This window comes from Prionailurus bengalensis, chromosome X (assembly GCF_016509475.1).
Source record: "Prionailurus bengalensis isolate Pbe53 chromosome X, Fcat_Pben_1.1_paternal_pri, whole genome shotgun sequence".
Taxonomy (NCBI): domain Eukaryota; kingdom Metazoa; phylum Chordata; class Mammalia; order Carnivora; family Felidae; genus Prionailurus; species Prionailurus bengalensis.
Window position 1 is genome coordinate 12,123,683 of NC_057361.1, and position 12,706 is coordinate 12,136,388.

Genomic DNA, 12,706 nt, shown 5'->3' on the forward strand with positions numbered 1-12,706 from the left:
CTTTATCTGTTGCATATTCTCCAGCCTCCGCTCGCCCAGGGTCCACTTGGAGTGTTCATTGCTTTCTCTCTGTGCACTTTGGCATTACCTCACGGTTTCCTGATTCTTGAGAGAAGTCAGCGTCAGAAGCGGGGTTTTGCCGAGATATTTTCTTGTCCTTTCCAGCACAGAACTCTATAAACAAAGGCAGGGTTATCACATGTACCCGACAGCTGCCTGGGAAAAGCGGGAGCTGTAGTTATCAAAATTGGAACCTTTATGAAAAATGCTTTTGTCTCCGTTTTTGTTGCGTTCAATCAGATCAACAAGTGTTGGCTAAGTGCTGAGCGTGGTTTCCTGTGGGATTGTGCAAGGCCCTTGCAGGACAATAAACGTTTTGGGGGCACTGAGTAATGTAGCCATTTCTGACCCAGCAGCCGGGAAAATGTGAGACAATTTGCTGCCGCTGGAAGGAGGGCAGCGGGGGCCGTGTTCCTGCAAGAGCAGACCAACCTCACCGCGGCGGACCCCGGCGGCGGACCCAGCCAAAATGGTGCGTTTCGTGCAGGTGCCTGCACGATGTCATATCCTACAGGCAAATAGGCTCAGGACGATGAATGTGAAATTGCCGGGGCTCCTCCAGGGACTTTGGATGAGACCGTGCAATTTGGAGGCCTGCTGTGGATTTGCTGTAAATTCCCCCCGCGTTCAGAATCTCGTTCGGGGAAGCCGTCGGGTTGTGTGTATTTCACCGTCGGCTCCAGCTAGCTCTGTGGCTTTCTCCGTAGAGTTCTGTAGGCATTGCCCTTCCGTGCCTTTGCATATCAGCTTCCTAACTGCTTCTGAAGAGACAGAGCAATGTTAGTCATACCTTCTTTCACTTATCTGTGTTTTTATGATGTTATTTTAACTACAAATATTTGCTCGCAGGTTCCCGAAGTCTTCCAAAATCTGGGGCTTGGGGGTGTCTTAGATGGAGATGGAAGGATGGGGGAGGTGAACCTTTCAGTTGCACCACAGCCATACAATTTTGCAAGTTCTTGTGGACCATGAGAATTTAACTGGATTTAAAGAGTAGCGCAACTGTAACGTGGTCTAGCTCAGTGCTTTCCGAACTCTCACGAGCACAGGCTGACGCTGGTACTGCCGGCCCATGGACCACGCTTAGAATAACATCCACGTATTGGTTTGTGAGAAACCCAGTGGCACAAATACACAGTCAGGAAGGGGCTGGTTCAACCTGATTCTAAGGTGACCAGTCCCAGGGCCAAAAGCTTGTAACAGATGCATGGGTCAGGTGCTTGCTGACCAGAGAATCCCTGAGGTATATTCCTGCCTCTCACGATCCCCTATTCCCAGGATCTGGTGAAGGGAGATGAGAACTGAAATTTTATCACTGAGGGTCATTTCACTGTCGTCAGTGTCTAACCTTTCCTGTGGTCTTTTTTTTTTTTTAATTTTACATATGGAGTGATGAGGGGAAGGGGTACGGAGTTTAGGAATATCTACTAGCCTGCTAGGCATCATACTGCCATTTTCTCTTGATCCTCATAAAGCTTTGACGTGGTTATTGTTTTAGTCCCTTTACAGATGGGGAAGCTGGGGTTTAGCAGGGTTAAGTAACAGGCCAGGTTGCACAGAGACAGAGACAGAGCAGGGATTTGAACCCGCCAGTGTGGTGCTTTTGCCCACACCAACCTGTATCACCTAAGCAGTGTTATGGGCTACTAATTCAGCATAAGGTATTAGGACAAGGATTTATCACTTTTTGCTTTTTTCCTAACCACCCCATAGGGTAACTGAATTAGGACATACCCCATAGGATGGGGGGGGGGGGAGTCTGGCCTATTCTACAGGGTAAACAAATGCAAATTTTTAAGCTGCTTTAACAGTGCCTGGCGTAAGGCACACCCTCCTTAAATGTGAGCTAGGATTCGATCGCTCATATCCTTCAAGGTCTGGTTCTAATGCCTCCCTTCCATAATGTCTTTCTTGATTATCTTAAGAAATGACTTTCCTTCCTCAGGCCTTTCAGGGCAAAGAGATCCTGGACTCTGCTCTAGCCCTTGAGTCATTTCTTTCCACCTTTCTGTTTTTTTTTTTTTTAACATTTATTTATTTCTGAGAGAGAGAGCGCGCCAGCAGGAGAGGGGCAGAGAGAGGGGCTGTGCTGACAGCAGAGAGCCTGATGCGGGGCTCAAACTCAAGAAACGTGAGATCCTGACCCGAGCTGAAGTCGGACACTCAACCGACTGAGCCACCCAGGCACCCCTCTACCCTTTGCTTTCTTAACCATGATTCAGTGCCCCTAATGCGCCCAGAACTTTCCCGTAGCTTTCTCATTCAAGCCACAGAAAACGACAGAGGCGTGACCCATCTCATCTTACAGGTCAGAAAGCCGAAGCTTAGGACAGGGCAGGGCCTTGGTCAGGATGACACAGCACACAAATGACAGCCCTATAGGCTCCTCCGTGCCTTCTCAGTCCACTACCCTCCGGCCGCCCGGCACGCTAATCAGTTATGAAACCTATCTCTCAAGTCTGCTCCTGATCTCTCGGGCAGTGGAGGTCTGGTCCTCATTTGGGGAACCACTCGCTTGATGTCCGGCCCGCTGCAGGCTCGAAATTGAAATCGAGTGTGCTGGAGAGACCTGCAGAGTGACCTCCTTACTCTCCTGCTAATGGTTCCTCACAAATGTTAAATAAGCATGGCACTTCCAAGTCATGGTCACTCAGCAGGCACCTTCAGTGTGAAAGTGACATAATGGTTGCTGGCTTCCTAAGAGAAAATAGTATGTCGATTTCTGCCAGTGTTTTGGGTGCTGGTTCTTGTTTTTGCGTCCCCTGCACTCTAATCTCTTTCTAGTTTCACGCGCTTATGGAAATAGGCAGCCTGGGCTATTTGGTAGGCAAATTGATGTGTCTATACCATGTAGGTGGTAATATGAGACACCCGCCGCATTCCACCGGCTCCCCTATGGAAATCGATTTCTGGCTAATACGAACTAGCTTTAGGATCTTGTTTCATTTTGAAAGTCTTCTAAGACTTCCCAATTGAATTTCCCTTAAATATGGGTACACAGAGCCAGATTTGCCAGTTGTCGGACAGGCATTTGAGTCAACAGTGGTACCTGAGCCTGGTGACTTATTGTCCTAACACAGGGAGGAAACATTGCATTGCTAAAAATTAGTCATCACCACTGGTTATCTCTTCCTATACCAAGGGAGACCATAAAAATGCCTTCCATTTGGAATCTAGGCTAATCTAGGAGAAGAGAGAAGTACAAGGAAGAGATAGAAGCAAATAGAAGTAGAAAGGCAGGTCCAAACCTGAGCAAGAGCCAGATATGGTCTTAGAAGAAACTGATCTGGATGAGACAAAAAGCATGAGTAATCAAAATGGGGCTCTTCAAGGGTGTTAGGAAGCTCCGGGGCCTGCTGACGGAGTTGAACTCTGAAGGTCTCCAAAGACATGTGGCTCCAGACGTGTGTTACACGAGAACGACAGATTGCAGACCTATCTGCACAGAGTGCGAACTCATTTTTGTGAAAATAAATACGTGCACGTATGTATTCAAAAGAATCTAGACGTGTGTTCACCAAGATGTTAACAGGTTTCTTTTTCCTTTGCTTATTTGTAGTTCTTCATTTTGTACAATAAACATACATCACATCTGATTTTAGAAATGAAAGCCAAAAAATTCACAAAAGGCAGGACTTTGGAATGAACAAATTTGTTGCAATTTGACAAATTATGTGGCATCAGGTGCAACAACATGCATAAAGCCTTGGAGATATATCAGAAAGTGTGTCCAAGGACTTGGAACGGTCCTTTTGAGCCCATTTTCTTCTTCCCCTCAAGATACAAAAGCAACTTTGAGAATTTCATTTCTTGGTGATTTCTGCGACTCACCATACTGATTTTTTAGATAAAATTTCCCTCCCCCAAATTTTAATGTAATGAATGTAAAAGTTCTATAAACAGAAAAGCATATGTACTAGGAAAGGCTGCTTATACATTGACATTGCAGTTTGCATTTTTAAAACAGTGCTCTTAGTGTGACAAGTCCATTCAGTATCTGAAAAAGTTCTGAAAAGTAAACTTTCTCTCTTATTTTGAAGAGTAAACTTTCTATTCAACTAATCAGATCTATTTAACTTGCATTCTGCTTTGAGGAGTCATGTTCTGGCTGTGGAGACAAAAGACGTTTGACAAAAGTTTTCACAGTTTTTTTTTTTATGCTTTCTTAGTAAAACTTTTAATTGCAGGAATATAAAAGGCAAAAGTGCCCTAAAACTATACCCAGTGTGTGGTATGGCTTCCCAAGAGGGGAATTAACTCAAAAACACTAGACCCTGCACAGTTTCAGTAACCCTTCAAGCAAATCTCTTCCGGCCATTGACTCTGGGTCTAGGAAATAATCTTATCTGGGAACGCCTGGGTGGCTCAGTCAGTTGAGCATCCAACTCTTGATTTTGGCTCAGATCATGATCTCAGGGTCGTGGGTTTGAGCCCTGTGTCGGCCTCCACACTGGGTGTGGAACCTGGTTGGGATTCTGTCTCTCCTCTCTCTGCCTCTGCACTGCTTGTGCCTCTCCCCCCCCCCACCCCAAGAAAAGAAAAGAAAAGAAAAGAAAAGAAAAGAAAAGAAAAGAAAAGAAAAAAATCTTATCTGACCAGGCATATGTGTAGAGTTTCTAACGAAGCAAAGGTGAAAAGTAGGTGTACCTGTCTTCCCAGGTCCTGCTGGGTTTACTACCCCCGACCTCTGCCCCATCTTTGAGTCCAGGGCCCACGAAACCAGTGACCATGACAAATAGCACCCACTGTGGTCAAAAGAAACCCATTCTACTTTCCCAAAGGAATTATGCTTTTCTTTCCAGATAAAACGATATTCAAAACAGAAAGTGACCGATGGATAAGATTTGTAATGGATAAGATTTCCATTACTTCTGCCTCTAAAGCAATCGATGCCCTTTGAGAACATTTGAGGGATTAATAGTCACTTCATCTGTATAAATAATGAACATACGCTGACTTTTTGATTCCCGTTTCTACAGTGGTGTGGTCTATGTCAGGAGGGAAGCTGGCTGGACCTGATGGTGGTTTATTCAATGTGTCTCCCTTCCTTCCCGCTTCCCTGCCATAGTGGGCCCATCACGCTCTGGGTCAGTGAGAAGTGGCCTTTAACGATTGGACAGGTTCACTTGGCATCCTCTCCCATCCACACAGAGCAGTGCTTCTGTGGGTGCTTCCTGATAGAGAGTGATAAATAGGATGCAAATATGTTCTTTGTAATCCATGATCTTGGCATAGCCAGAGGGAATATGAGCACCTGTGCCTCAGGACAGTAACTTTTTGCTTAGACCTCGAGAGTTGACTCGACGTTAAGGACCCACAAGCACACCCGAGCTGATCAAATGTAAGGTGAGTAAAGTTAACGATACGCAGATTATCAGTAGACAAAGAACGATAGAAATTATTGAACCTCTGACTGCTAATAATCCTGAGATTTCACAAAACAAAGAACTTAAGAAAGTTTACCTTTTGCGGCCCACTACTTAACATTACTTTAAAACAAAACAAAACAAAACAAAACATTACTTTTCGTTACCAGATCTGATATCAGACTTGAGGGTGAAGCAACAGTCTTAGTAGCACCAGAAAGTTAATGTATTTATTTTTTAGAAATACCTTAAACTTTCACGGCAACATGGTTCAGGAAGGAAAAGCAAGACGGTTTTTAGTTTGTAAGGTACCAATTTTTTTTCAGTTTCTTAAAAATTGATTTGGGTAGCATTTTTTAAATGTTTTGTTCTCAGGAATCCTGAAAATCATATCCGTGCCCTTTATGTTAAAGCTCTGATTATGATCAGGAACTGTGGGTAGCACTTACAATGCTATCAGAGTCTCACAGTGGTTTGGATGATTTGGTCAAAGAGGAGTCACATTGACAGAGAGAAATTTGTTGGCCAATCACTTCAGACACGGTGAGCTGTCTGGAGTCCACAAATATTTCAAAGTTTGAGCAAATCCAATTCGATTCAACAAATGCCCGTAGAATGCTTAAGGAATAAGGAGACCTTTGATAAGGTGGTCTGGGGGCAGGTGCAACGATGGTGGGTTTATGAGCCAGAATGGGACGAGTACGATACATAAAATATCGTAAACAAATCAACATATTTATACCAGTCAGAGCCAAAGCAGTAGGAATGAAGGGCAAGCGCATGTGTATTTAAGAGACTGCTTAGTTAAATTTTTTTCTCTAGTCCTAAATATAAGTTGTAGAAATTATATTATTCATATTATCCCTGACTGACAAAGAGTTGGCTAAAAATTCTGAAGGCTAAAAGAGAACGTCGCTGGGTGCTACACACACTCATTTTCATTATTTTATTTTATTTAGGACGACGATATGGACACAAAATCCATTCTAGAAGAACTTCTTCTCAAAAGGTCACAGCAAAAAAAGAAAATGTCGCCAAGTAATTACAAAGAGAGGCTTTTTGTTTTAACCAAAACAAATCTCTCCTACTATGAATATGACAAAATGGTGAGACCCTACTTATTCCATTGTTTTTGTACTGTTTATTTTTCTTGAGTCTCCACAAAGTGCTTAATTATAATGGAACAATGTCACGCTTCTTAGCTTACATAGTAAAGATCAACTTGCCCTCACTTATCACATGGTCTTTTCTTAACCAAGGTATGAGTAATTCAAGATAAAGGGCTTTAAAATACTGGCTAACTTTACTAAGGCAAATTGTACCCTTTAGAACAGTGGTCCTCAACTGAGGGGGGTTTGGCCCCCCCAGGGGACATTTTTGGTTATCATGATGGGGGGGGGTGCTACTGGCATCTAGTGGGTACAGGCCAGAGTTACTGCCAAACATCCTATAACGTGCAGAACAGCTCCCACAACAGAGAACGATCTGGCCCCAAAGAGTGCTGAAGATAAGAAACACTGCCTTAACACTCTGCTGGAAATAAGACTATTTCTATAAAGCTGAGAATTCTATCAGAGCAGAAATACTGAAAGACTGTCTTAAAATTGGAACAAAATTAAGATGCTTCCTGGAGTTAAATTTTGATTTTCCCAAGTGGATTAAGCAAGCACGTGACAGGTGATTGGAAATGTGTTTCAAGATTATCAAACAAAAATTAAGTACTGCTTAAAGACTTGCTTTTGGAGGCGTATATATGAGCTTGTGTCCACACTCGAAAACATATTCTGTTGCCATTGGATTTTGACCACGATGGAATAATTGGAAGAATTCTCACATAGCCGTCCCACCTCTCAATCTCCCTCCTAGGATAACCTTCACTTTATGCTTTTCCTTGTGTGCCATTGTGCATTGCATGAGGCATCTAATATTTTGGTTTTTAATTCAGAAAAGAGGCAGCAGAAAAGGATCAATTGAGATTAAGAAAATCAGATGCGTGGAGAAAGTAAACCTTGAGGAGCAGACCCCTGTGGAAAGACAGTATCCGTTTCAGGTAAGGGGCGGGACAGGGACAACGTTCTATTGGGCGGATAGCTTTTGTTTTAATATTTTCGATCGTGAACTCAATATATGGTCGATAACCAAAGGTGTTGCGAAACGATAAAGACAGTGACAAGGCTTGACATGTCCCCAGATGGGAGCTGGGCATTTTGCTGAAATTCTACCTACCGATCTGCTTCGCTTGGAGGGAGAAAAGAAAGGATGAGCAAGTAGCCACAGTGGCCTGACTTGTCCTGGGGCCTCACAATATTTCATCAAACACTGCTAAGCACTTCCAAGGGGCTACAAGGTACTAGACACACTATAAGGAGTCAAATGCCATCCTTGTCCCAAGGCATTTCCAGATCATTATAAGGCAGTGAGGGTGAGTGTTAAGATGAAGGTCTGCAGAGGAGCCGGGGTGACCCAGGAAGCGGAAGCTCAGTCCTCACTCCCAAAGGTCAGGGAGATGATCTATCTATTGGAAGTGACCCTCGGGTTAAGAAAGACCAGTGGTTAGCCCAGCAAAAACAGGAAGGGCAGTGAAACAAAAGAAACAGCAGATGTCAAGGCCCTGTAGGTGAAGTAGGAATAACACCAGCCTTATGAGCAAGTGAAGGACATGAGCCTGGAAAGGTGGGCACCGCCATATCATGAAAGGCTTCGCACAGCATACTAAGGAGTTTGCATTTTACCCTGAAGTATTTTATGCAATGGTACGGTGCAGAAAGTGTGCTTACAGTACCCTTTGGAAGCGGCTTGATCTGCATCATGCCCTAGTTTTATTACATCATTAATACTTATCTTTCCAATCTAAAGGCAGACGGACCGACTGTCCTTCCGATGGTCAGACTACCCAGGGGTAGTGACTCGAGGGAACTGTGGCCAAAAATGAAATAAAATCATCTGGTTGGTGAACAGGCCATACTTCCTATTTAAAAAAATTTTTTTTAATGTTTTATTTATTTTTGACAGAGAGAGATAGAGCATGAGCGGGGGAGGGGCAGAGAGAGAGGGAGACACAGAATCTGAAGCAGGCTCCAGGCTCTGAGCTGTCAGCACAGAGCCCGATGCGGGGCTCGAACTCACAGACCGTGAGATCATGACCTGAGCTGAAGTCGGATGCTCAACCGACTGAGCCACCCAGGCGCCCCCATACTTCCTATTTTAAAAGCAAACATTGCCCAATTGGAAGAAACCAGGGGAGTGTGTGCTCATGGAAGATGCTTCATATTCTTATCACAGAAGCATGGAACACTCAAAAGAACACAGGCTCTGGAGGTGCACAGAGCTCCTAACTCCACGGCTTATATTTGTCTATTACCATAGACAACACATTCAACCCTCTATCTGAGTTGGTTTCTTCATTTACAAAGTGGGCATAATCGTATATATTTCATAGAGTTGAAATAGGATTAAAATCTTAAAGTATCTAGGAAAGATTCCAGACAGTAGTAGATATTTAATAAATGGTCTGTAACATTTACCCACGAAAATGCAATAAACTAGAGAACGATCTGGGGAAGACATTATAATGTTCCAACATTTAAACAAGCATCTTAAAGAAAAGAAAATGATTTATGCTGGGGATTCCCAGGGTGGGACATGACCCAAGGAAACAAAGTAACAGGGAGACAGATTTTTACTCAATATAAGCAGGAACTATATAATGATCAGATTATATGGAAATTGCCAAGGGTGGTATAGCAAAGGTAAAGGACATTTCATCCCTGAAGATATTTTTAAGGATAGAACAGGTAAACATTTTCCAATGGGGTATAAAGAGAGTCATGCACTGGGTTGATGGATGGACCAGAACATTCCTAAGACACGTGTCATAGCTAACATTTTGTACTTTCATAATTCTCCATGGTCCAGGGCATGTATGCTGGGACCTCTGGGACCTCAGTGTTCACGAATGTCAGATGCCTCACTGCCATGATTTTCCCAAATGTAGAAGTGTCTGGGAGAAAACAAACTGGGGGGGGGGGGGTGGAGGATAAAAAGAACTAGATTTTTTTTTATCTAATTCCAAAGGTATTGCATATTTCATAAGCAAACTCAACTTTTCTTTTGGATCCCAGAAAATGTGCAGTTGCCCCGGAATGAACCATGGATGCAATTATATCTCAATGAACCCAATCTCTTCCTTTCCAGATTGTCTATAAAGACGGGCTTCTCTATGTCTACGCGTCAAATGAAGAGAGCCGAAGTCAGTGGTTGAAAGCATTACAAAAAGGTAATTTGGAAAAGTCATAAAAGATGGCCACCAATTGAGTTCTGTTGAGGCTCCGTGGAGGAAAGATATGGCAGTGGATTCTCCCTTGGCTTTTCCTAGGAACCTCAGAGAATGGGTCATGCTCATTCTCATTTTGCATTCTCATTGTTACACGGGGCGAGCCTGTGGATCCGATTCCCTTCCTCCCCTCTCCCCACCCACACAGAGCGGCTATTGTGCCCTCCCAGCAGCGCGGGGGAAGCCAGACCACCTGCTCTCCACCCGCTGTGCCTTTACCAGGGCAAAGTCTAGGTTCTCGTGGGGCCTGTGGCTACTGGACTTTGGATGTTTACAGAAAGTTCTATCTAATACTTACCACGTACTCAATATCTGCCAACTACTGTGGCAAGTACGCTGTAAAATATTTTCTTAAGTAATCCTCTCGACAGCTCTATGGAAGGGGGTAATATTATTCTCCTTTTCTCAGATGAGTGGAATTAAAGAGACGTGGCCGGTGTCGCGTACCTAATAATGGAGAACTCGTAACTTGGTGGCCCAAACCCAGCTTTTGAACCAGGGCAGTAGAAATGCTAGGCAAAACTGGGGATTTAATGAAGCTTCTACTCAGGGATTCTTAGGCTGCTCTGGTGACCACCTTTGGCAGAAGAGACAAAATGGTTAGTAATTTCGTGCTATGATATTTTTCCCTGGGATGTTTTTATTTTAAAGGTAGGTCAGAGTGTGAGGACAGTATATGACTCAAATGAATGACTCTATTGGTGTGATTTCAGGTACTAAGCCCCCAGGCAGGGTACGGTTTTGTTTTAATTCATTTAAGTTTTAGATGCGGGTTCTTTTTCCGTATACTTCAAATTATACCACTGTAGACGACGACCGACTTTGGTGCAAATACATCCTTTTTTTCTTGTTCCACACGCAGGACTTCATCTTCCCTTTGCACGAAAGAGTTTAGCCCCTATTCTGTAGGTTGAGTGGTCTGGTGAGGGGAGTAGCCTCCCTCTACCCGCTACCAGCGGGGTGAAATGAGAAGGGCATCCCTCTTAGAGACAGACAAATCCGCGTCCAAGTCCTGCTTTGCTGTGTCACCTAATAAAACCATCTCATGTCTCTGGATCTCAGTTTCCCAACCTGTGAAATGGGAGATCACATTTCTTTTTTCCCCGAGTGATCATGAGCCACACACAAATGACACACATATACACTAAAGTATCCTCCACACCCACGTGAGCCCCTGTGGTTATAGTGGGGCCTCCAGGAGGGGTTTGAGATGCTCCCCACTCAGTCTCCTTTGGCGGGGGGGGGGGGCTTCGTAGGAGTAGTTGCTATGTAGACACCTCCTGTGTGCAGCTATCAGTCATGCCCTAGAGTCCTTCGTGGGTCCTTCTGGAACTATATATGGCAGGCAGCTTTGGGTTTGGCCCTGGGAAGCTCGGGTAAAGGCAGATGGAAAACAAAGCAAGGCAGGGACAGAGAAGCAAAGGTGAATCTCCTAGCCCCTCATAAAACTTCAGAGAGGCCCTATCACCAGGGCCACCACATGCACAGTAAGCCATCTGTATCAGTTAGTAACGCTTGGGGGTGCAGGTAAAAAAACACTAAACAGAGGCACCTGGGTGGCTCAGCCGGTCAAGCCTCCAACTCTTGACTTTGGCTCAGGTGGTGATCTCACGGTTCGTGGGTTCGAGCCCCGCATCTGGCTCTGTACAGCATGGAGCCTTTGAGATTTTCTGTGTGTGTGTGTGTGTGTGTGTGTGTCTCCCCCTCCCTCCCTCCTTCCCTCTGTCTTTCTCTCAAAATAAACAAACTTAAAAAAAAAAAAGGACACCGGACGCTGGCTGAAACAAATGCACATTTGTTCCCCTCACACAGTTAGCAAGTCCAGAGGGAGATGGCCCAGGGCCAATGCAGCAGCCCAGTGAAGTCGGGTAAAGACCCAGGTTCCTCCTAAACTTCTGCTCTGCCATCTGGGAAAGGCTCTGAGCTTCTCCACAAGGCGTAACCTGCAAACTTGTGCACGAGTCATACTGGCCAGAACTGTATCCCATGGCCATTTCTACGTGCAGGGGAGGCTGGAAGACAGTATCTGGGGTTTCCAGCCTTCATGCTGGAAAACAGGAAGAGAGAAGGTGGGTGAGATCGGCTGTCAGGTTGAAGGAAACAAAAGAGGAGCATGGTATCAGCTGTCAGGCTGGCCAACCTGCCACAGGAAAACAAAGAAGTTTCCTCACTTAAATCCTCTCCCCTATGAAGACTTTTTGTCCATTGTTTAGCTCAGGTATTATAAACCGAGGTGGCGCTGGAGACATAGAACTTTCCAGATAGTAACCTATAGTCGGGAGGTTTGGGCTGACTGAGTGGGGACTCAGGGAGCGTCAGCCACCGTGGTTCTGAATTCAGCTGACCAGAGGTGGATAAAGCGTGTCCTTTCCAAAAATGAAAACGGAAGGGGGGTTGACAGGGAAGCTGGCATCTGTGCATTGGACTCGAGTAGAAACAAGTTGGGGCTGAGTCTCAGAAGTGCTACTTGCTAGGTCTATGACCTTGAGCAAGCTACAGCACCTCCCTGCCCCTCGGCTGACCTAGCTCTGTAAGTGACATGACAAGAACGGATGCCTGCAAGGCTGTTGAGTAGATTCAATGAGACGATACATGTGAGGGGAAATATGGAAACTCCTATGTACACGTTAACAGACATGAGTTCCTCTTCTTGTCATTATTAAATGGTGTGAGTGTCACAACGTGGACTTTTGGACTCGGTTGGAAAAGAGTTACTCACCCAGGAATTGAAATTCATTCGTGCAGTAGGAAGTAACAGGAATCCTGGCCTGGTGGGGTAGGGGTGGGGGGCAGAAGGAGCCTGGAGAGTAGGAAGGCAAGTAATATGCTCAAGGAATTGCAATGGCCATTTGGGGACCAAGGTCAGAAACTAGTGTGTTGCAATCTTATTTTTTAATGTTTATTTATTTTGAGAGAGAGAGAGCATGTGCGCACACAAGCAAGCGGG

The 12,706-nt window shown here is 44.7% G+C and overlaps 1 protein-coding gene across 2 annotated transcripts in view; it reads left to right on the plus strand.

Moving 5' to 3' along the window:
* The first annotated feature begins 267 nt into the window (after nucleotides 1-267).
* BMX (BMX non-receptor tyrosine kinase) overlaps nucleotides 268-12,706 on the plus strand; it is a 52,978-nt gene continuing 40,539 nt past the window's right edge. For both annotated transcript variants that reach the window (XM_043569921.1, XM_043569922.1), the window contains exons 1-4: nucleotides 268-532; nucleotides 6,386-6,532; nucleotides 7,372-7,476; nucleotides 9,621-9,702. In XM_043569921.1, coding sequence (XP_043425856.1) covers nucleotides 530-532; nucleotides 6,386-6,532; nucleotides 7,372-7,476; nucleotides 9,621-9,702 — 337 coding nt within the window. In that variant the 5' untranslated portion in view covers nucleotides 268-529. The remainder of the gene's footprint in view (nucleotides 533-6,385; nucleotides 6,533-7,371; nucleotides 7,477-9,620; nucleotides 9,703-12,706) is intronic.